Source organism: Hippocampus guttulatus, chromosome 9, assembly GCF_054856545.1.
Source record: "Hippocampus guttulatus isolate MCC_2025c chromosome 9, RoL_Hgut_1.0, whole genome shotgun sequence".
Taxonomy (NCBI): Eukaryota; Metazoa; Chordata; class Actinopteri; order Syngnathiformes; family Syngnathidae; genus Hippocampus; species Hippocampus guttulatus.
In genome coordinates this window covers 51,769-70,573 of record NC_141269.1, presented here as the reverse complement: position 1 = coordinate 70,573, position 18,805 = coordinate 51,769, and the positions used below count along the sequence as shown (strand labels likewise).

The 18,805-nt window shown below is 61.3% G+C and overlaps 4 protein-coding genes across 8 annotated transcripts; 3 read left to right on the top strand and 1 right to left on the bottom strand.

The window, feature by feature from the left end:
- Positions 1-84: 84 nt before the first annotated feature.
- LOC147199597 (mechanosensitive cation channel TMEM63B-like) lies at positions 85-10,298 on the top strand. 5 transcript variants are annotated; one of them, XR_015101886.1, is made up of 25 exons: positions 102-985; positions 1,752-2,036; positions 2,116-2,195; positions 2,441-2,479; positions 2,654-2,747; positions 3,025-3,062; positions 3,133-3,275; positions 3,873-3,924; positions 4,277-4,385; positions 4,450-4,520; positions 4,596-4,676; positions 4,756-4,879; positions 5,111-5,244; positions 5,340-5,477; positions 5,551-5,704; positions 5,775-5,881; positions 6,024-6,110; positions 6,181-6,246; positions 6,331-6,493; positions 7,004-7,109; positions 7,172-7,339; positions 7,633-7,748; positions 7,815-7,898; positions 8,180-8,743; positions 9,812-10,298. XR_015101886.1 is itself a non-coding variant. In XM_086120636.1 (24 exons), the coding sequence occupies exons 2-24, from the start codon at positions 1,842-1,844 to the stop codon at positions 8,354-8,356; spliced, it is 2,523 nt and encodes an 840-aa protein (XP_085976762.1). In that variant the 5' UTR covers positions 85-985; positions 1,752-1,841; the 3' UTR covers positions 8,357-9,039. The 5 variants fall into 5 exon arrangements, 4 of the variants coding, with proteins under 4 accessions (XP_085976762.1, XP_085976760.1, XP_085976763.1 ...); XM_086120636.1 differs by lacking the exon at positions 9,812-10,298 and having other exon boundaries at positions 85-985; positions 8,183-9,039; XM_086120634.1 differs by lacking the exon at positions 9,812-10,298 and having other exon boundaries at positions 8,180-9,039.
- pet117 (PET117 cytochrome c oxidase chaperone) lies at positions 10,295-12,141 on the top strand. Its single transcript, XM_086120674.1, has 2 exons — positions 10,295-11,462; positions 11,995-12,141. Exons 1-2 carry the CDS (start codon positions 11,367-11,369, stop codon positions 12,109-12,111), a joined length of 213 nt encoding a protein of 70 aa, XP_085976800.1. The 5' UTR covers positions 10,295-11,366; the 3' UTR covers positions 12,112-12,141.
- Positions 12,122-15,470, top strand: kat14 (lysine acetyltransferase 14). The gene is made up of 10 exons (XM_086120661.1): positions 12,122-12,365; positions 12,476-12,597; positions 12,673-12,794; positions 13,148-13,320; positions 13,383-13,784; positions 13,856-14,379; positions 14,458-14,591; positions 14,649-14,824; positions 14,897-15,087; positions 15,245-15,470. The coding sequence occupies exons 1-10, from the start codon at positions 12,122-12,124 to the stop codon at positions 15,416-15,418; spliced, it is 2,262 nt and encodes a 753-aa protein (XP_085976787.1). The 3' UTR covers positions 15,419-15,470.
- A 24-nt stretch (positions 15,471-15,494) lies between these two features.
- On the bottom strand, positions 15,495-18,766 carry dzank1 (double zinc ribbon and ankyrin repeat domains 1). Its single transcript, XM_086120675.1, is given in 11 exon segments — positions 15,495-15,922; positions 15,990-16,093; positions 16,189-16,396; positions 16,470-16,571; positions 16,662-16,763; positions 16,848-16,917; positions 17,054-17,454; positions 17,457-17,598; positions 17,859-18,009; positions 18,157-18,278; positions 18,363-18,766. Coding segments are annotated over 10 exon segments (1,659 nt in total). The 5' UTR covers positions 18,266-18,278; positions 18,363-18,766; the 3' UTR covers positions 15,495-15,652.
- Between the last annotated feature and the right edge of the window lie 39 nt (positions 18,767-18,805).

The window sequence follows — 18,805 nt, the reverse complement described above, 5'->3', positions numbered from 1 at the left end:
CCTGTGTGCGACCTTCAAAATAGTGCTCTCGCACCCGACGTCACAAGACCGTTCGAAAATGTTGACTGTCACGAGGCCTTCGCGATGTGTCTTCGTTTTTAAGTCACATCGGTAATCATGCGGTATTATTGTAGAATCTATCTATCTGTGTGCGCGCGTGTTTTTATATACACACACACACAATTCCAATGAAGTTATTGTTTTTGTTCGGGTTTTTTTTCACAAATAATCATGAACTAGGACTTTTATGGCTGCAACACATTCCAACCCAGTCTTCAGAGAAGAAAAGCCGACGAGAATAGTTGAACTTTCTTTATTTAGGCTGAAGGAGAGGCTCACAAATGACTCAAACGAAACTGTAAAAAAAAAATAAAGAAGATGAAGAAAAGGTTCATGGGAACATGGCCACCTCCCTAGTTCGGAGCGGATGCGCACATTTGCACCAGCAAATGAGCTCAGTTGTTCCTTTTGACTTCTCTTTCGGGAACATCTTTAAACGATTGACCAAAAGGCGCTTGCCAGTGTTTTCTTGTTTGTTTTGTGTTTCAAGTCGCTCAGTGACTCAAAAAGCGCGAGCATCCTTCGACTTGACTGACCACTGCCAGAGCTTTTATTGTGAAGGCGCACTTCGGCGCCCCCTGTCGGCGCCTTGCGTGCATCCCCGCTTGTCCTCCTCCTCCGCAGCAGCAGCAGCAGCGGCAGCGGCAGCGGCAGCGACAGCATCGGCGACGGACAAGGCGAGACGAAACGAAAGGAGACGGGCAGAGCCCGGCCGAGTAGCCCCACCGCCACGGTCCGCCTCGCTCAAAAGCGTCGGTCGCCCCCCGCCCCCCTCCCCAGGACGAGCGGCGAGAGGACCCCGACCGGCAGGTGCGTTCGCCCGCTTGGTCGGTGGCCGGCGATGGCGCCGGCGCTGCGCCACGGCGACTCTGCGACGGCCGCGTGAGGATTTCAGGCCGCGCTCGACGCCACTTCCGGTGCTCAGGTGAGGCCTGCCCGAAAGGCCGCGCGCGCGCGCGCCGCCGTCGTCCTTTGTTTCATCCGCCCCGCAGTCGCAGGCGCGCGCGCAACGCCAGAGCGTTGCCCGAGGGATGGGGGGGGGGGGGGGGGGGGTTACGTCGGGCGATGTCGGAGTCTGAGGGGGTTGCTTATGTAACAGGCGCAGAGGACACCGAGCTGCCGCTTTTGCCGGTTCGGGTTCACTCGGTCGGCGCGTGCCGAGTGACGTCATGTGGGAGCGTTACGCGGAGATTAGGTGAGCCATCCAAGATCGGCGTGAGCGAATCGGGGGGGGGGGGGGGGGGCGGGCTTGCCGTGGATGCTTCCAGCAGCTAGCAAGATGACAACACGTTGATGTCATTGACGCCGGGGGTGCTCATTGGGTCCATCAGACGTCATCTGTCTGTCGGCGGCCCGCCCCCCCCACCCCCACGCCAGCCTCCCGGGCGGCGCGCTGAGAGGGCGTTTCTGGCGGGCCACCCGGGAACCGTTTTAGGCCTCCGAACATTTCACGGATGGGTTTCCCCGTCGGCGGGTTGTCGCGGCCGCCCCCCCCCCCCCCCCCCGGCAACAACAACAACGAGTTGACGCTAACTTGGGTCCCTTTCAAGTGATTTCTGCCACTTTTTGAATGACATAGATTTTTGTTTCGCCCTTTGCGGGCGACCGCGCAAATCCGTCAAAGGGATCGACGCCTTTTCTGCAGTTGGTGGGAAAAGGTTGCGCATTCACGGGCGTGTTTTCCTTTCCAGGGAGGCTCGGCGGGGGGCGACCCGCCCGGCCGACGCCCGTCGACCGGTCCTCCCCGCGCGGGCGAAAGGCGAGGGGATGCGGCGCTGAGCATGTTGCCGCTGCTGATCATCGCCATGGCGACCCCGGGCGGCGGCCGGGCCTGCGGCGCCCGGGGCAACTGCTCCGGCGACGGCGGCGGCTCCAAGGAGTACTGCTACTCGGCGCGCATCCGCAGCACCGTGCTGCAAGGTCTGCCCTTCGGCGGCGTGCCCACCGTGCTGGCGCTCGACTTCATGTGCTTCCTGGTCAGACCGCCGCCGCAAAAAGCGCTTCGTCCGGCGCGCCGGCGCGGTCTAACGGGCGCGCCTCGTCCCCCCCCCGCAGGTTTTGCTCTTCGTCTTTTCCATCTTACGAAAGGTGGCGTGGGACTACGGACGCCTGGCGCTGGTCACCGACGCCGACAGGTGAGCGGCGGGCGGCTTCGGCCTTCCCGACCGAGGCCGCGTCTCGTGTGTTTTTAACTCACCCGTCTACTTGATAGCATTCTGATCGTTAGTCTGACATTTTTTTGGGGTGGGGGGGGGGGGGGGGTCGACAACAGCAAAGCACCCAGACAATGGCTGCTCGTCTTGAGTGGCTAATAGCATGCTAATAGCCGCTAAGATGCTAACCATTCTTCGTGCTTGTCCCCGACATGAAAATAATTCAGCCGAAGACGAGACGGGGATAACTATGAGCCGGTCAAAAGGTAATGCGTGCGTGTGCGTGTATCGGCGTCCCTGTGGCGTGTTAGCCAGCTAGCGAGTTAGCCGTGAGGAGGAAGTGATGCGGTGTTAGCTCCCCGGTCTGTGTCGTCGTGCGAGCACTCGCCGGTGTGGGGCCGGAAGCTAAGCGCTAACCCTCCCTTGGGCTGTCTCCTCAGCGTGGCGTCGGCGGCGATGCACTCGGACACTCCCGACCGCTACGAGCGCCTCACGTCCGTCTCCAGCTCCGTGGACCTGGAACAGCGCGACAACGTGAGCGCGCTCGCTTCTCTCCTTCGCTCGGTTAGCGTGCTACGCTACGTCTCGAGTCGACGCCGTCACGGGGACGGATCGGCGTGTTTTCGCTTTAATCCGCCGGGCGTAGGCGATGCCGATGCTAATGCTAATCCACTTAAACAACGGTCAGAGGTCAGCCGACGGGGGGGCCTCGGATCTTTTGACCCAGGAAGCGCGTTTCGGCTTCAGGCGATGCGAGACTGTCCCGGTTGTTGACTTTGCTTTTTCTTTGGTGTCCCTTTGGGGCCGGCAGGGCTTCTGCTCGTGGCTGACGGCCATCTTCCGAATCAAGTGAGTTGTCGACGGGCAAAGGCTCCGCTCGGGCTTCCGCCGGCGCGACTGACGCGTGCGCCGGCGGCAGGGACGAGGAGATCCGGGAGAAGTGCGGCGAGGACGCGGTGCACTACCTGTCCTTCCAGCGTCACATCATCGGCCTCCTGGTGGTGGTGGGCGTGCTCTCCGTCGGCATCGTGCTGCCCGTCAACTTCTCGGGCGACCTGCTGGGTGGGTGAGACCCGCATTCGCCGCCGCTTCGGGCGGCGAATGCGCCGCGACGAATCGCGACCCATCGCTGGCCGGAGACGCCGCCCCCCCCCCCTCCCCCGCACCCCCGATCTCCGGCCGGCCCTCCCCGAGACCCGGAAGTCAAAGCCGAGCGTCAAATATGCGAACGATGCTCGATAGCTTCAACCTGAATAATCACTTTCACGTGTTTTGGAACTGACGAGCAGGATGTGGACCGGTGTGTGTGTGTCTGTGTGTGTGTGATGGTCTAGTCCGAATTATCAGCAAAGATTTGCCGCTCGACCAAGAAGCAGGCGGCCCGCCGTCCAAAGAAGGTAAAGTCGCTTGGAGCGAGCTCTCGCTGGTGACGTGTGGCTAGCAGACCCGTGGATCATAGAGCCGCCGTTCGGCGGACCCGCTCGGGTAGATGTGTGGATCGTAGCTCTAGTCCAACCCAAAGCCTCCCCGTCGTGTGCGTCCACGTCCCGAAGCGACGCGAGCCGTCAGGCGGAATCGCCGTTCCAAATTCGTCGGGTGGAAGAGATGTCACCGGGATGTTCCGTCTCGCTGATTTTTGGAATCTTGGCTGGTTTTCAGAAAACAACGCCTACAGCTTCGGCCGCACGACCATCGCCAACCTGAAGTCCGGGTGAGTTTGCCCCCCCCCCCCCCCCCGGCTCCCTTTGCGAGCGGAAACAAATGAGGAAAATGAAGAAAGCCATCGGCGCGGCGGCCCCCCCGATTTCCCCTCACCTAACGGGGCCGCGATAACGCCGGCGTTCGATGTCCGCGCCGCCCATCCGAGCTAGCTTGTCGGGGGACTTGAACGATGGAGGTCCGATCGCCGCCGTGGTGGAAAGCGCCACCCGATTCACCGCCGCGACAGCCAAATTGATCCCCGAAGAACAAGATGATTGCAAAGGAAAAGAACAAAGCCAAAGCTCCCTCGCGGGGACCTCGCGGAGTGTGTGACGCTCAAACGGTTTTGCTGGCGCCCGCAGGACCAACTTGTTGTGGCTGCACACGACCTTCGCCTTCATGTACCTGTTGCTCACCGTCTACAGCATGAGACGACACACGTCCAAGATGCACTACAAGGAGGACGACCTGGTAAGAAAACGGCGCGCGGCGAGGCCGGCGAACGCGCGGCAATCTCTCCGTTTGCGCCTCGCAGGTGAAGCGCACTTTATTCATCAACGGCATCTCCAAGTACGCCGAAGAGAGTCAGATCAAGCAGCACTTTGAGTACGTGCGATCGATCGCCTTTTGCGCCGATTGCCTTTGCACGTGTTAGCATGCCCCCCCCGACCCCCTACTCAGGCAGGCGTACGAGAACTGCGCGGTTCTGGAAGCTCGGATCTGCTACAACGTGGCCAAGCTGATGTCCCTGAACGCCGAGAGGTGAGCGGCCGGCCGCCCGCGGGCGTCGGGCGCGTCGCCGAGCGTCTGACCCCGCCCCCCCCCCCCCCCCGCGCCGCAGGAAGAAGACGGAACGCAGTAAGAAGTTCTTCACCGACCTGATGGCCAAGGAGCACGTCCCCACCATGATCAACCCCAAGCCCTGCGGACATCTCTGCTGCTGCGCCGTCGCCGGCTGCGAGGAGGTCCGCCTTGCTCGGCTCGCTCGCTCCCCCCCCGACCGGACCGAGATGACCGCCACCGACTTGACGCCCCGGCGAGGCCTACAGTAAACCGAGGCTTAACCCGACCCGCTTTCAAGTCCCTGACAGAGACTTCTCCGGACGACACCCGACGACAGCGAGCCGGGACCTCGCCGATCGTAGGGCGCACGGTCGATTGTGGTTTGTGTGTGCGTGCGTGTGTTTTGCCGGCAGGAGGAGGCGGTCAGCTTCTACACCAAGAGGGAGGCAAAACTGAAGGCGGAGTACCGCAGGGAGAAGGAAAAGGTCCACACCAAACCTTTGGGCATGGCCTTTGTCACCTTCCAGAACGAGGCCATGACCGCCATGTAAGGCCCCCCCCCCCCCCCCCCCCTGCCCGCCCGGGCCTCGCACGCGCCGGCCGAGGCCCGCCCGCTGACCCGTGCTCCCGTCGGCCCTCTAGAATCCTGAAAGACTTCAACGCGTGTCAGGTGCAAGGTTGCCGCTGCCGGCAGGAGCCGCGCTCTTCGCAATTCGGCGAGGCGCTCCATGTGCACAACTGGAACGTCTCGTACGCGCCCGACCCCCAGAACGTGCGCTGGTGGGTCCCGGTCGTCCCCCCCCTCCCGGTGGCTGTGTCCCGCAGGGTGACGTGTCGGCGTGCGTTCCAACAGGGAGCACCTGTCGCTGGGCGGCGTCTCCTGGTGGATCCGCTGCCTGATCATCAACTGCATCCTGTTCCTGCTGCTCTTCTTCCTCACCACGCCCGCCATCATCATCTCCACCATGGACAAGTTCAACGTCACCAAGCCGGTGGAGTACCTCAACGTGAGAGGAACCGCCCGGTCGGCGCGCTCGCCGCGGCCAAGCTTTTGAGTGCTCGCGCCTCCGTCCGCAGAACCCCATCGTGACCCAGTTCTTCCCCACGCTCCTCCTGTGGGCCTTCTCCGCCCTGCTGCCGACCATCGTCTACTACTCGGCCTTCTTTGAGGCGCACTGGACCAGGTCTCCGGCGACGCCGCCCGTTGTCCCGAGAGTACTTTTCATGTCACAAACAATGCCGCGACTGGTCCTCGGGTCGCCGTTTCCAGTCCAAAGTCTACTTTGAGTTCCCAGACTAAATACTTGAAGGTGTGTGTCCGCGCAGGTCCGGAGAGAACCGCACGACGATGCACAAGTGCTACACGTTCCTGATCTTTATGGTTCTTCTGCTGCCCTCCCTTGGCCTGAGCAGGTAACGTTGCTCTTTGGCGGGTCCGTTTGTCGTCGAATGCTTTTGACCGCCGCGCCCTCTGCGATTTCAGCTTGGATGTTTTCTTCCGTTGGCTCTTTGACAAAAAATTCTTGGCCGACGGCACCGTCCGCTTCGAGTGAGTGTCCGCCTCCCCGCCCCCCCGCCTTACTTTCGCCCGGAGACACGGCAGAAGACCGCCCGGGTGCGTGTGGTCCCTCAGGTGCGTGTTCCTGCCCGACAACGGCGCCTTCTTCGTCAACTACGTGATCGCTTCGGCCTTCATCGGGAACGCCATGGACTTGCTTCGGATCCCGGGCCTCCTCATGTACATGATTCGACTCTGCTTGGCGCCGTCCGCCGCCGACAGACGCAACGTCAAGAGGGTGAGCGCAAGAGCGCCCGTCCCGACTGGGATCGGCCCGGGTCCGGATGGCCAGATGCTAGGCGGGTCCGGAAGGCCGGATCCGGATTTATCAAATCGGGTCCGGAGGGCCATATCTAGACTGAGACCAAACCAGATCCAAATGACCGGGCCCAGAAGGCCAGGTCCTGACCAGGTTTATCGAACCGGGCCAGGAAGGCTTTATATCCAGGCTGGGTCTGATCCAGGTCCAAAACACCAGGTCCTGTCACCGGGTCGAAAAGACCAGGTGCACGAGGCCGGATCCGAACTAGGGCTAGATGGCCGGGGCCGGATCCTGACCGGGTTTATTGAACGGCTTCTATAAGGCCTAGATCCCGAAGAGCGGGTCTCGAAAAACCAGCTCCAGAAGTCCGTATCGTGACCGAGTTCTTCCGCGAGCCGCGGCGGAAGGCCAGATCCCGGCCCGGCTCGATGTCGCGCCGCGTTTGTTTGCCGGCCAATCGACTGACGCGATTTCCTGCGGTGTCAGCATCAAGCGTACGAGTTCCAGTTCGGGGCGGCGTACGCGTGGATCATGAACGTCTTCACCGTGGTCATGGCCTACAGCATCACCTGCCCCATCATCGTGCCCTTCGGTGAGTGAGCGCGGCGCGGCGCGGCGAGGGCTCCGGGCTGACTGTCCGCCCCGCCCCCCCAGGTCTGATGTACATGCTGCTGAAGCACCTGGTGGACCGCTACAACATGTACTACGCGTACCTGCCGTCCAAGCTGGACAAGAAGATCCATTCTGGCGCCGTGACTCAGGTGGTGGCGGCGCCCATCCTTTGCCTCTTCTGGCTGCTCTTCTTCTCCACCATGCGGACAGGCAAGCTCCTCCCGCCCTCCGTCCCTCGCACCTCGGTAGCGACGAGACTCCCCCAAATATGAGCGTCTCTCGGTCGCGCCGGGGGGTTCCGTCGGCTGCAACCGCAACATTCCATTGCATAGCCGTCGCTTTTGGGTCGCCGCGGAATGCCGTTTCTCCGCTCTGTCGGGGGCAGTCGCAGATTGAACTGCACTTGTCCGATTTCGGTCGAGGGAGAAGTAGAAATGCGCAAGTCAAGTCAAACATTAGCCTGCTAAGGTTTGGACCGTGAGCTAACGGTGCGAAGCACGCAGGTTTCGAGACGCCCACCTCGGTCTTCACGTTGGTGGTCCTGGTGGTGACCATCGTGGTGTGCCTGTCCCACGTCTGTTTCGGCCACTTCAAGTACCTCAGCGCTCACAACTACAAGGTACGCCCGCCCCCCCGTCCGCGCCGTTAGCGCTAACGGCGCTAACGGCGCCTTGTCGCACGGCAGATCGACACCAAGGACTCGGACGCGGAAGTGGCGGAGAACGGACGCCCGGCCCGCAGCTCCGCCTCCCCGCCGTCCAAATCGCAGGTGAGCGGTCGCCGGCGACAAACGTAACCCGGCCGTTCATTCTTGCTTCTTTATCGACCCGCCCCTCGCGAAATTGTTTTGGACTCTCAAGCGCGCCTTCCTTCCATGCCCGCAACAGACGTTTCAGCGTCGTGAGCACGAAAAAGACCAAAAAATCTCCATCTTTGAGGTTGGAAACGAGCCACGGTCATGTTCTGAAACTGGAACGTGCCCGAGCGGCGGACGTACGAGGTTAGCGACGTGGCTAACCAACCCGCCTGACGCTTTGTGTCCCCTCGCAGCAGATGTACATCGCCCAGGTGCTCCAGGACCCCAACTCGGACGAGCCGGGCGGCGGGGGCGAGGAGGACCGGGCGTCGTCTCAGGACGACGACATGCTCAACGGCGGCAACAACATCAACGAGGCGGATTTCCACTCGGGGGAGGACAGTCTGATCGCAAACGAGGTCCGCCAGTAACTGGGGGAGGAGCTCCACGGAGGGGGCGGAGACCGTCCACCGTCCTCGCCACCACGCGATGCTAGGGAGCGAGCTAACTGGCTAACGAGCTCGCTCCCTAGCTAGCCGGCTAGCGCCGCCGCGAGGCTCCTCCCCTTCCGAGCCTGCAGACTTGACCCCGAACGTCGTCCGACGGGAAGCGCGTCTCTTCGCCATCCGCCGTCGCTCTCATCCGTGGCTTTTTTCCAAGCGGTCCCTCGAGCCCTCGTCCGGACGACGGCGACCGGACTCTCCGACGCCATCCGACTTCCCCGGTGATCTTTTCACGCGTCGCCGTTCGCCGCGCCGGCACTGCGGGTCGTGACTCGCAACAACCGCGACTCGCGTCTCGAGCGCGACCGGATTACGGTAAGCTATGAAAATGTGTCTGGGTCGCACATGGATCGAAACGCATCGCGACCGGACTCTTTCGATGACTTTGAAACAAATTGTCAGAGTTCCTGCCCGGCCCCGACGGCCAACGGGCAGCGCTGAGAAAGACCGAGCGGTCGTGACTCACGATTCGCTTGTTTTGAGTCATCCGCCCTGAAAGGAATAGGTGGGCGGGGGTGGATCATTATGTCGACTCGGCGGGACGGGTCGCGACCAGAGCGACGAAAATGTGTCCGGGTCGCACATTGAACCGAGTTTGAATGCGTCACGACCGAACTCTTCCAATGTCTTTGTTGTTGTTTTCATGTATAATAGCGGGTGCTGCGAGCTAACGTGAGCGCGCGGCGTGCCACTAAGTTTTTTTAACACCTCTTCATCTGCCAGCTTCTGTGCTTTTGCGCGCATCGGAGGCCTCTCCCGTTAGCCTGGCTCAGCACTGAGAATAGGTTCGCGCGTGGCACGCCCGGCCGGCGTTGCTTCGCTCCCCTTCGTCGTACGTTGACGCGACACCTTTCATCAGCTCGCTACTTAAGTCGCAAAACTTGCTAGCACTAGCCTAAAGCCGGCTCGTCCGCAAAGCTTCCGGAGACGTCTTGAGGTCTGGAGCCAAATACAACTCTGAATTTCGGCGGGGGGGTTTAATCAGGCATTTGGCGCTATGCTAAGCTAGGCTAATTCCGCTTTCTTTTGGACGGCTGTTCACTGGCGCCGATATTTATTTTTTCTTTTTACTTACGTTTGTCTTTCGCTTTGGAGCAAAAACGGAACCGTCTTGAATTGACTAGCTAGCTAGCTCATCATCTTATTTTAGCCAATTTAATAACAAAAATGTCTCTTTTGCGTCGATTCAAAAGTCGATAAGAACCCTACGCGACACGGGCACGCGCGCCGTTCCGCCAGCTCTGGTTGCCATGGCAACGGGAACCCAAAAAAGGCCGCGGCCATTCGAAGAGGATTGACAGCGATGTCTCAGGTGTGTTGTTTTCCTACGATAATGTTTACATTGCGTATTTTTGGTTTTTTTTTCCGTGCGCGTGTACACAGAGCCGAGCTATGAACGCCGTGGTGAGCACGCCGCAAGATCCGGGGCCACTTTGTGGGAGTTCTGGTCTTTGTGGCTCCACGCCGGAGATGTTGGCCGCCGCGCGCTGCGTGGTCCTTACTTTCACCTCCCGACATCCCAAACCGTTTTCCTCATCGGTCTCACAAAGTGGCCACCTTTCAATTTGAAAGGCGAAACGGGGACGAATCCGATCGATCGTCTTAAGCCAACGTCACCGCGGTGTCGGCAAAGGTTTCTCCAAAAGTGCGAACCGATCGAGCAGAGGCGCAAGAATTCATCGGTGACTCTAACGACCCATCACTTTGATTGTCCGCACGCACGCTTCCGAGAAAGGCCGCCGGCCTCGTGGCAACGGAAGAGAGATCCGATCGGCAACTCCCCACGTAGACATCCACGCGGGGTGTGTTTTATTGTGAAGGAACAGGAACTTGAAAATGTGTGAAAGCATTGTGGGGGGGGGGGGTTAACATTTATTTGGGGGGGGGGGGCGCGCTTGCCTTCTTCCGGCAAGGATTTCAAGCTGAAAAGGGAGGGGCTGCTGTCAAATAACGGGCCCTCAAATGTGTGTACATAAAAGGTGGCGTCTTGACAACATTCGGTTGGCGTTGTTGATGTGAGCCTTTCTTTTGTTTTCACGTGTACGCTTCTCATTTATGTCAACTGGTCAATAAAACATACAACAATTTCTCAAGCGGGCTCAGAACGTCTCCGGCTAAAGAGCGTGTTCGGGAGGGCTCTGGGTCACTCTGGTCCCAAGTTAGAATGGAAGGTGGCGCTCGTGCTCCACCAGTCGAAATGAACACCATAAAGCAAGAGTCTCAACCGCTTTCTTATTTTTGGAACGCAAAACGGAATTCAAGTACGCTGCTTTCTGGTTCGAAAATTAAGAAAAGAGGCTTTGAATGACTCCATTTGGATTTGTGAATTTTGCTAGAATAATCATTGAATTTACAATAAAGACTCGCGTAGTCTTTTTTTATTTTTTTTTAACCATCGTTAATGAAGAAACCGTAAACAGTCTATTTTTTTTCCCAGTGAAGAGTAAAGTCAAGAGTCAGCAATAATAAATCGGCGAATTGGAACACACCCGACAACGATCGCAGTCTCGCAAAGAAGGCACAAGGGGAGAAGGGTGGCGATTGGGCTTGGCCCGGAAAAGAAGAAGATGGAATAATTCAAAACCTCTTTTCTTAATTTTTGAAGCAGAAACAAAGCAGTACCTGAGCTCTATTACGGATTCCAAAAACAAAAAAGCTGTTAAGACTCTGGCTATATGCTCCTTATTTGAAATTTTTGTCTAAAAATCCCCTGGCTTCCTTTTTTTTCTTCTTCTTTTTTGTTTAAACGTTTGTAATGTGTATGTATTGGTAGCACGTTCGTTTTGTTTTCTGTTTGCTGAGAATTGTATTCTGACTTGTTCAATAAAGATTTGAAAAAAAAGAAGAAGAAGCGAAGAAGAAGAAGAAGAGCAGCTGCCGTTGCCGCCACCGGCAGATTGCGGCAGCGATTAGCATCACGTCGGCTATTGCTAACGTGATGTCGACGACCTCGAAAGCGGTGCTGGGACTTTCTGTGCTTGTGACTGTGGGCACCGTGGTCGCCGTCCATCTCAAGCAGTCCTGGGACACACAGGTGAGCCCAAAGCCAGCACCGCCGTGTCGGGGCGACCCAAAGCTGCCATTTGCAAGGCCGGCTGCCTAAACTAGCGAACAACGAGCTGAGGCGAGGAAGGGGGGCGGCGTTTTCTTCTTGCTCGGATCGTCTAAAATGAGCGACATTCCAATGCTGTCCTCACCCGTTCTCCCCCCCCCCCCCCCGTTAGTGCTTTTTGAGTCGTTAATCCTTTAGTTTGAACTGACATTCGGACACTCGTACCTTTTGTTTCAAATTATTATTAGGATTACAGCAATCCCTCGTTTATCGCGGGATGGGGACCAAATGGGGACCAAAACCACCCGCGATAAACGAAAATCCGCGAAGTAGCGTCCAGTTAACATAAACGCGTAAAAAAAAAGTCCGCAAACGGTCCGCGAGAAGCTGCAAAACAACAGCGAGTCACATAGAGCGACATATACAGGACTGTACTCTATATATATTTTAAAAAATATACTGTATATATATTTTTTATGTTTGAAAAAATTCGCGATGCACTGAACCCACGCAGCGTCTCCACGAAGGCGTCCTGAGAGATTTGGAGCGCGTCGAGCGCAAGAAGGAGAATGTGCGGCGCCTGGAGGAGAACGGGAAGTTAAGCGCTCACCTGCGAGAGGAGCGGCGCTGACGTCGGGGTCATGGACGGGGGCGGCGTCGAGCACCAGGCGGCGCGCGCCTCGGCCTCGCAGGGCCTGGAGGAGGGCGAGGTGGAGGGCGAAACGCTTCTGATCGTGGAGTCGGAGGAGCGGGGCTCGCCGGACCTGTCGCACGACCACAGCGGCGACTCCCTGGCCAGCGACCCCGGCGAGGAGGCGGACGCCGCCTGGGCCTGCGACCACTTGGCCTTTTACTGCGAGCGATGCCACAAGTGGATCCCGGCCGGTACGCCTTTTTCTCCGTCCGATCGGCCCTTTGATGGGGCGCCGATTTCAAGGGTTAGCCCGACCTCACGCTAACGCGGCGCTAAAACGTGGCCCGGTCCCCCCCGTTAGCTCGCCTCCACGGCAACCAGCCCAGCTACCTGAAGGGCGACAACTTCTTCAAGTTCGTGTGCCGCGACTGCTCCGAGGACGGCGAGGAGAGCTTCGAGAGGATGCGGCTCACCTGGCAGCAGGTCACGCACCCCCCCCACCCCCCCTCGCCGGCGCGATATCGCCACCGCCCGCTGACGCGGCTTTGTGTGCGGCAGGTGGTCATGCTGGCCATGTACAATCTGTCTCTGGAGGGAACCGGACGCCAAGGCTACTTCCGCTGGAAGGAGGACATCTGCGCCTTCATCGGCCGCCACTGGAACTTCCTCCTGGGATCCAGGTGGCTTCTCGCCGCGCGGCGGCTAGCTTGCTAGCTAGCTTGCTAGCTAGCTTCCTAGCTTGTGAGCAACTATTAGCTTGCTAGCTAGCTTCCTAGCTTGCGTGCTAGCTAGCTTGCGAGCTAGCTTCCTAGCTTGCCAGCTAGCTTGCTAGCTAGCTTCCTAGCTTGCTTGCTAGCTAATTTGCTAGCTTCCTAGCTTGTGAGCTAGCTTGCTAGCTAGCTTCCTAGCTTGCTTGCTAACTTCCTAGCTCGCTAGCTAACTTCCTAGCTGCGGCGGCTAGCCAGGAAGTAGCTAGGCGCGGCGCGCCTGACCTACTTTTGGCACCCCCCCCCCCCCCCCCCCCCCCCGGCAGGAAAAAGACGTCCACCTGGTGGAGCACGGTGGCGGGGTGTCTGTCGGTGGGCAGTCCGACTTTCTTCCGCTCGGGGGCCCAGGAGTTCAGCGAGCCGGGATGGTGGAAGCTGGTCCGCAACCGACCTCCGACCCTGCGCGCCCACGCCCACAAGGCCGCCGCCAAGGGCAAAGGTGAGCCCCGCCGTCGGCCGCGTTTTCAACGCCCCGTCCGACGGCATTCCCGCGTGCGGCAGGCGCGGCTCGCAAAGCGGCGGCGGCGGCCGAGTCGGCCGCCGCGGCGGAAGGTTTGCGCAAGCGGGGCGGCGGCGGCAGGAACCCGGTGGAGACGGCCATGCAGCTGAAGGAGAAGCGCTCCCGCACGCAGGAGGCCAAAGACATCCGGCGGGCTCAGAAGGAGGCGGGCGGCGGCGGGGGGGGGCGCCGGCATCCGCCGGAAGCCCTCCTGGAGAAGGGCGAGGTGGTGGATTTCTCCTCCGTCAGTTCTTCGGACAGGACGCCGCTGAGCAGCCCGTCGCCGTCGCCCTCGCCCGACTTCTCGGCGCCCGGGACGCCGGCCTCCCGCTCGGCCACGCCCAGCCTGCTGTCGGAGGCCGACCTCATCCCGGACGCCATGCCGCCCCAGGCTCTCTTTCACGGTAAGCCGCCGACGCCCGGTCGCGGCGTGAGCGCCGACGCCTCATTCTCGTTTTTCCCTCGCGGCGTCCAGACGACGAGGAGACGGAGGCGGACGCCGCCATCGACCCCGGCACGGAGGACGCCCCCCCGCCCGCCGCCCCGGCGCGCAAGCGACCCCGCCCGGCGCCCCCCGGCATCAAGCGGGAGGCGGACAGCGAGGACGACGACGAGGACGACTTTGAAGAAGAGGGCGCGCCGCGGCTCGCCGCCGGCCGCGAGGGCTCGGAGCCTAAGAGGTCGTCGGCCCGCCGCGACAAAAGCCTCGGGAGCCCCCCCGTTCCTCGCCACGCCCCGGTGGGCCCCTACGACGAGCGGATGCTGCGGCGGCGTCTGGACGCGTGCCCGCTGGCGCTGGCCGTCACGCCGCAGGCCCGCCGCCTCCGCCGCAAGCTGATGGTGCGGCAGGCCAAGCGGCAGCGAGGACTCCCCCTGCTGGACATCGACCGCGCGCTCAGTCTGGCGGGAGGAGTCTACGGCGCTCGGGAGGCGGCGGCGGCGGCGGGGGGCGGGCGGCCCGGCGCCGGCCGGGATCTGCGGGTCTTGGACCGCTTCCAGGTGAGGGCGGCGGCGCGGACGCTCCGTCGGGGGCGCCCGGGCTTTGCCAAAGCGCCGCCTCGTGCCTCCGCTCCGCAGGCCAAAGCTTCGGCTCGCCGCGGGTCGCCCTCGCCTCGGCTCTCTTTTGGCTGTCGCCTGACGGGCGCCGACGGCGCTTCGGAGCAAAGCGTCAAGAGCCCGTACACGTCCCGCTTCCTCAAACCGTACATCAGGTAAGAACGCCGCCGCCGCGTTGGGCCGTCAAATATTCCAAATCGCGGCTCCGCCAGGCGCGACTACGAGAGCCGTCCCCCGAAGATGCGCCTGCTGGCCGAGATCCGAGCGCACGCTCACCGCCGGGAGCCCGGCTGGACCCCGGAGGCCGACGCCCCCCTGGACTACTGCTACGTGCGGCCCAATCACATCCCCTCGGTCAACGCCATGTGTCGCCACGGCTTCTGGCCAGGTAAGGCGCCGACGCCGATGCGGGCCTACGCCTCCGTGACCTTTGCCCCCCCACCGCCCCGCCCCGCCCCAGGAGTGGACCTGTCGGAGTGCCTGCAGTACCCCGACTTCAGCGTGGTGGCGCTCTACAAGAAGGTGGTGGTGGGCTTCGGTTTCATGGTGCCCGACGTCAAGTACAACGAAGCGTACGTCTCCTTCCTGCTGGTGCACCCCGAGTGGCGGCGGGCGGGCATCGGAACCTTCATGATCTACCACCTCATCCAGGTGAGACCCACTTCGCCCCCCGCTCGGGAAATTGCATTTTGAACCCACAACAGTTTTATTTTGAGTCACAAATTGAAAAGTATGTCAATTGAGGGACGACAACGTAGACCCGCGGCAGCAAAATGCTAACACCCCCCCCCCCCCCCCCCCCCCCCAGACGTGCATGGGCAAGGATGTGACTCTGCACGTGTCCGCCAGCAATCCCGCCATGTTGCTTTACCAGAAGTTCGGCTTCCAGGCCGAGGAGTACATCCTGGACTTTTACGACAAGTACTACGCCTTGGACAGCGCCGAGTGTCGACACGCCTTCTTCCTGCGATTGCGACGCTGACGCCGCCCTCTTTGTCTTCCCGTCATTTTGAGCCAATAAAAACGCCATCCGAGATGAGTTTCGTCGCGTTTGAGGAAGCCGAGACGGGCCGAACCCCGGGGGGCAGAGGGCGGACCCTTGAGGGACTCCGCACCGTGTCACGGCCATTGGGATTCAAAGTTTTCAACGGGGCCTGAACTTCTGCGCTTCCGTTTCGTCCCAATCGCGTTTCCAAACGGTACCCCGTCAATTTCATCAAATGCCGGACAAGCGCGACGGCGCCATCTTGCGGGCCGGATCGCCGGTCGACGTCGGCGGCGCGCGGCGGGGCGGCGCGATCCCCGTCGATGGTGGCGATGGCCGCAGCCCGGCCCCGGCGGTTCGGGTCCGCTCCCCGGAGGACGAGGACGGAGAGACGGAATCCCTCGCTTTCTCTCCGACTTTGCGCCCGAGGTCCTCGGCCGCCGCGAAGCCGAGGGTCAGGCTGACCTCTCGGCCGTCTTCCCGAAGCACGGCCGAAGTCATCTGAGGGAAGGAGGAGACGGGAAGTGACGGCGCGCGGCGCGCGGCGCGGACCGTCGCCGGCTCGTACCCGGCCGAGGCGAGGCTCTCCCAACAGAGTCCTGAAGGGGGCGTCGTTCTGGGCAAAACTCCTCAGGTGAGCGCACACGTGATCCACTTGCATCCTCCAGTAACCTTACGGGACACGTCCGTGACATCGTCACCCTTCGAGCGCCGGCGCTCGTCTGAAACGCTCGCTAGCTCGTGGGGGGGCGCGGCTTGGGTCTGACCTCTTCCCGGGCTGACGGCGGGGCGCGGCGCCCGCGGTCCGCCGGTCCCCGACGGCCGACGCGTTCCCGAGGTCCGCCTCGCCTTTGTGCCGCACCAGTCGCAGTAGCGGGCGTCCCCCCGGTTGACGCGTCGACACGTGGAGCAGGACGGGTTCGCCTCGCGCGAGTCCTCCTGCACACAGGGGGCGCTCTCCGCCTCCGACGCCGTCTGCGGCCCCGCCACAAAAAACACGCGCGTGGATATCGGGCGGGCGTAGGGACGTATGCGCGAGTGCCCCTACGTGCGCGCGGCGTCCTTCCGTGCGCAGGCGGGCGTCGCACGTCAAACAGCGCGACAGCTCAGCCGGGGTTCCTCGTCCGCAACACGCGCACAAAACCTGAGCCTGACGCACAACAATCACATCCGCTCAGCTCAAATTGCGTGCGAGTCGGTTTTCTTATATCGACATTTCTCGATGTGCGCACGTACGTACCCGTAGGCCGTGGCGGAGCTTCTGCCGTCCGGGGGCGTGGCCTCTGGAACACACGCGAGCGTCGACCGGAACTTGAGCATGGCACCACACGCAACGCGGAGGCTAGCGCTCGCACACAAAAGCATGATGTCAGCGGGAGGACGTCGTCGTCGTCATCGGCCGGCTAGCGTTCGGCCGCCGCAGTACCTGTCCTCCGTCAGCGGGGGCCTTCGCGTGCGGTGCCAAAGTGCCGCACGTCAGACAGAAAATCGGACACCTGTTCACACGCAGACGCAGAATTTCAGGAGAGCGGCGCCGCTTCCCGAACGGGCGGGCGGGCGACGAGCCGAGCGCGTCGGGGAAGAGTTCCGTTTAGCCCGGGTCGTTCCGGAGAGTCCGGGAGCGGATCTTACCTGGGGAAGTGAGCGCACGTGTCCGGCGCGCCGCCGGCGGGTCCGGTGACCTCCCAACCGGAGCGCGCGGAAACGCCGGCGGGCGGAGCCGCACGTTGAAGGGACCGGGCGACGCCCGTCACCTTTGACCCTGAACAACAAACAACCGCAAAGAGCCTTGCGTAAAAACAAGGTTCGCTCCAGAAAAGCCGGTCGAAAATCTCAACCTTGAGGCCGGCGCGAGGTCGCAACGTGGCGGCGCAAGCCTCGGCCCGCCGGAATCGCCTCCTGGAAGGGAAGAGCGCAGGGGCGGCCGAGTGATCGGCCAACCGCGCGATCGTTGCGAGCGATCGATTGATTACCTGTTGCGAAGGCTCCGCCTCCCGGACGATGAAGACTTTGGTGACGGTGGCGCTCTCGCGGCCGTCGCTGCCGACGGAAAACCCGGCGAGCGGTCAGCTCGGCCTCCGTGGATTGAAACCCCGCCGTCAAAGCCGAGGCCCGGGGGCCAGATCCGGCCCGCCGCGTTCCTTTTAGCCGGCCCGCCGAGGCAATTTGCTTTCTTGCTAAAATACCAACGTGAGCAAATTCTCGATCGCTTTCAAAAGCGAGCGAGCCTTTCGGTTCGCCGCCCCTCTCTTCAAATCGAGGTCGCGTTCGAACAAAAACGGCCTCCGATGACCAAACGTGAGGCCATTTGGGCTCGCGGCTCAAACGTCAGCGGTTCCCGCCGTCCGGCCACAAAACGGCGGGCCGATAGGAGACGGGAAGCGCCTTCTTGGGCTTCGCTTTTTGTCGTGACGGCGAGCGCGACGCCTACGCCTACCTGGTGGCGGCCACGGCTCGGACGCACACTCGGCCGCCGGGCAGCGGGAAAGGCGAAATGTAGCGGCGCCCGCCGCTCCCCGAGCCCGAAGGCGCCTCTCGCCCGGGCTTGGAGCCGTCCAGCGTGTAGAGAAGACGCGCCCGGCCCGTGTCTGCGCCGACACACGTGCAAAAAAGTATTGACGTGCGAGTTTCCCCGTGAATCGGTCTCGGCCCCGTCGTCAACTTTAACGTCCGCTCTCGCGATCGGCGAGTCGGGAACGGTCGAGGTGGCGACCGTTCGCTCATCGCGTACCCACCTGACTGAATGCAAACGAGCGTGTCGGTGTCAATGTGGTTCTTTGACGTGGCTTTGTTCCCTCGCGGGATGGGAATGATGCGCGGCGCCGCCACCGCCCCCGCTGTCATGGTCGCCTCTGAGCTGTCAATCAAACCGATCATCAGCAATCAACACGACGAGGACGTCAGAAGTCCAACGTCTTTTTTTTTCTAATAGCTAACTTACTCCGAGTCAAGCTTGAGGCTACTTGAACACTGCCGAGCGCGCGAGCTTGTGAATGTTTTGCGTGCGTCACCACGGCAACAGTTGTTTCTGACGCGCACGCGCGTGGCGACGACGGTCTCGCAACTGGACCCTGGCGGCGGCCGAAGCCGGAGGGCAGCCATCTCACGTTGCCACTTGTATGGACAACTTGCGTTGGGTTTTGGATGTTATCTTCGTACGGTGATAAGTGACTTACAGAGGTTAGGTTTCTATTTCCCAGCGACCGCGGCACGAGTGTGAAAAGACAGAAGACCGCGCGAAAACACCACGGACGGAGAAAACCAACGTATTCAAGTCAGGTGCGTTTCGCGAATGGCAACGCAAGATGGCCGCCAGTCGCTTCACTTCTCGTTACGGTGAGTCGGCGGCAATGCGCGCCGGCGGAGGCGAGAGAAGCCGCCCCC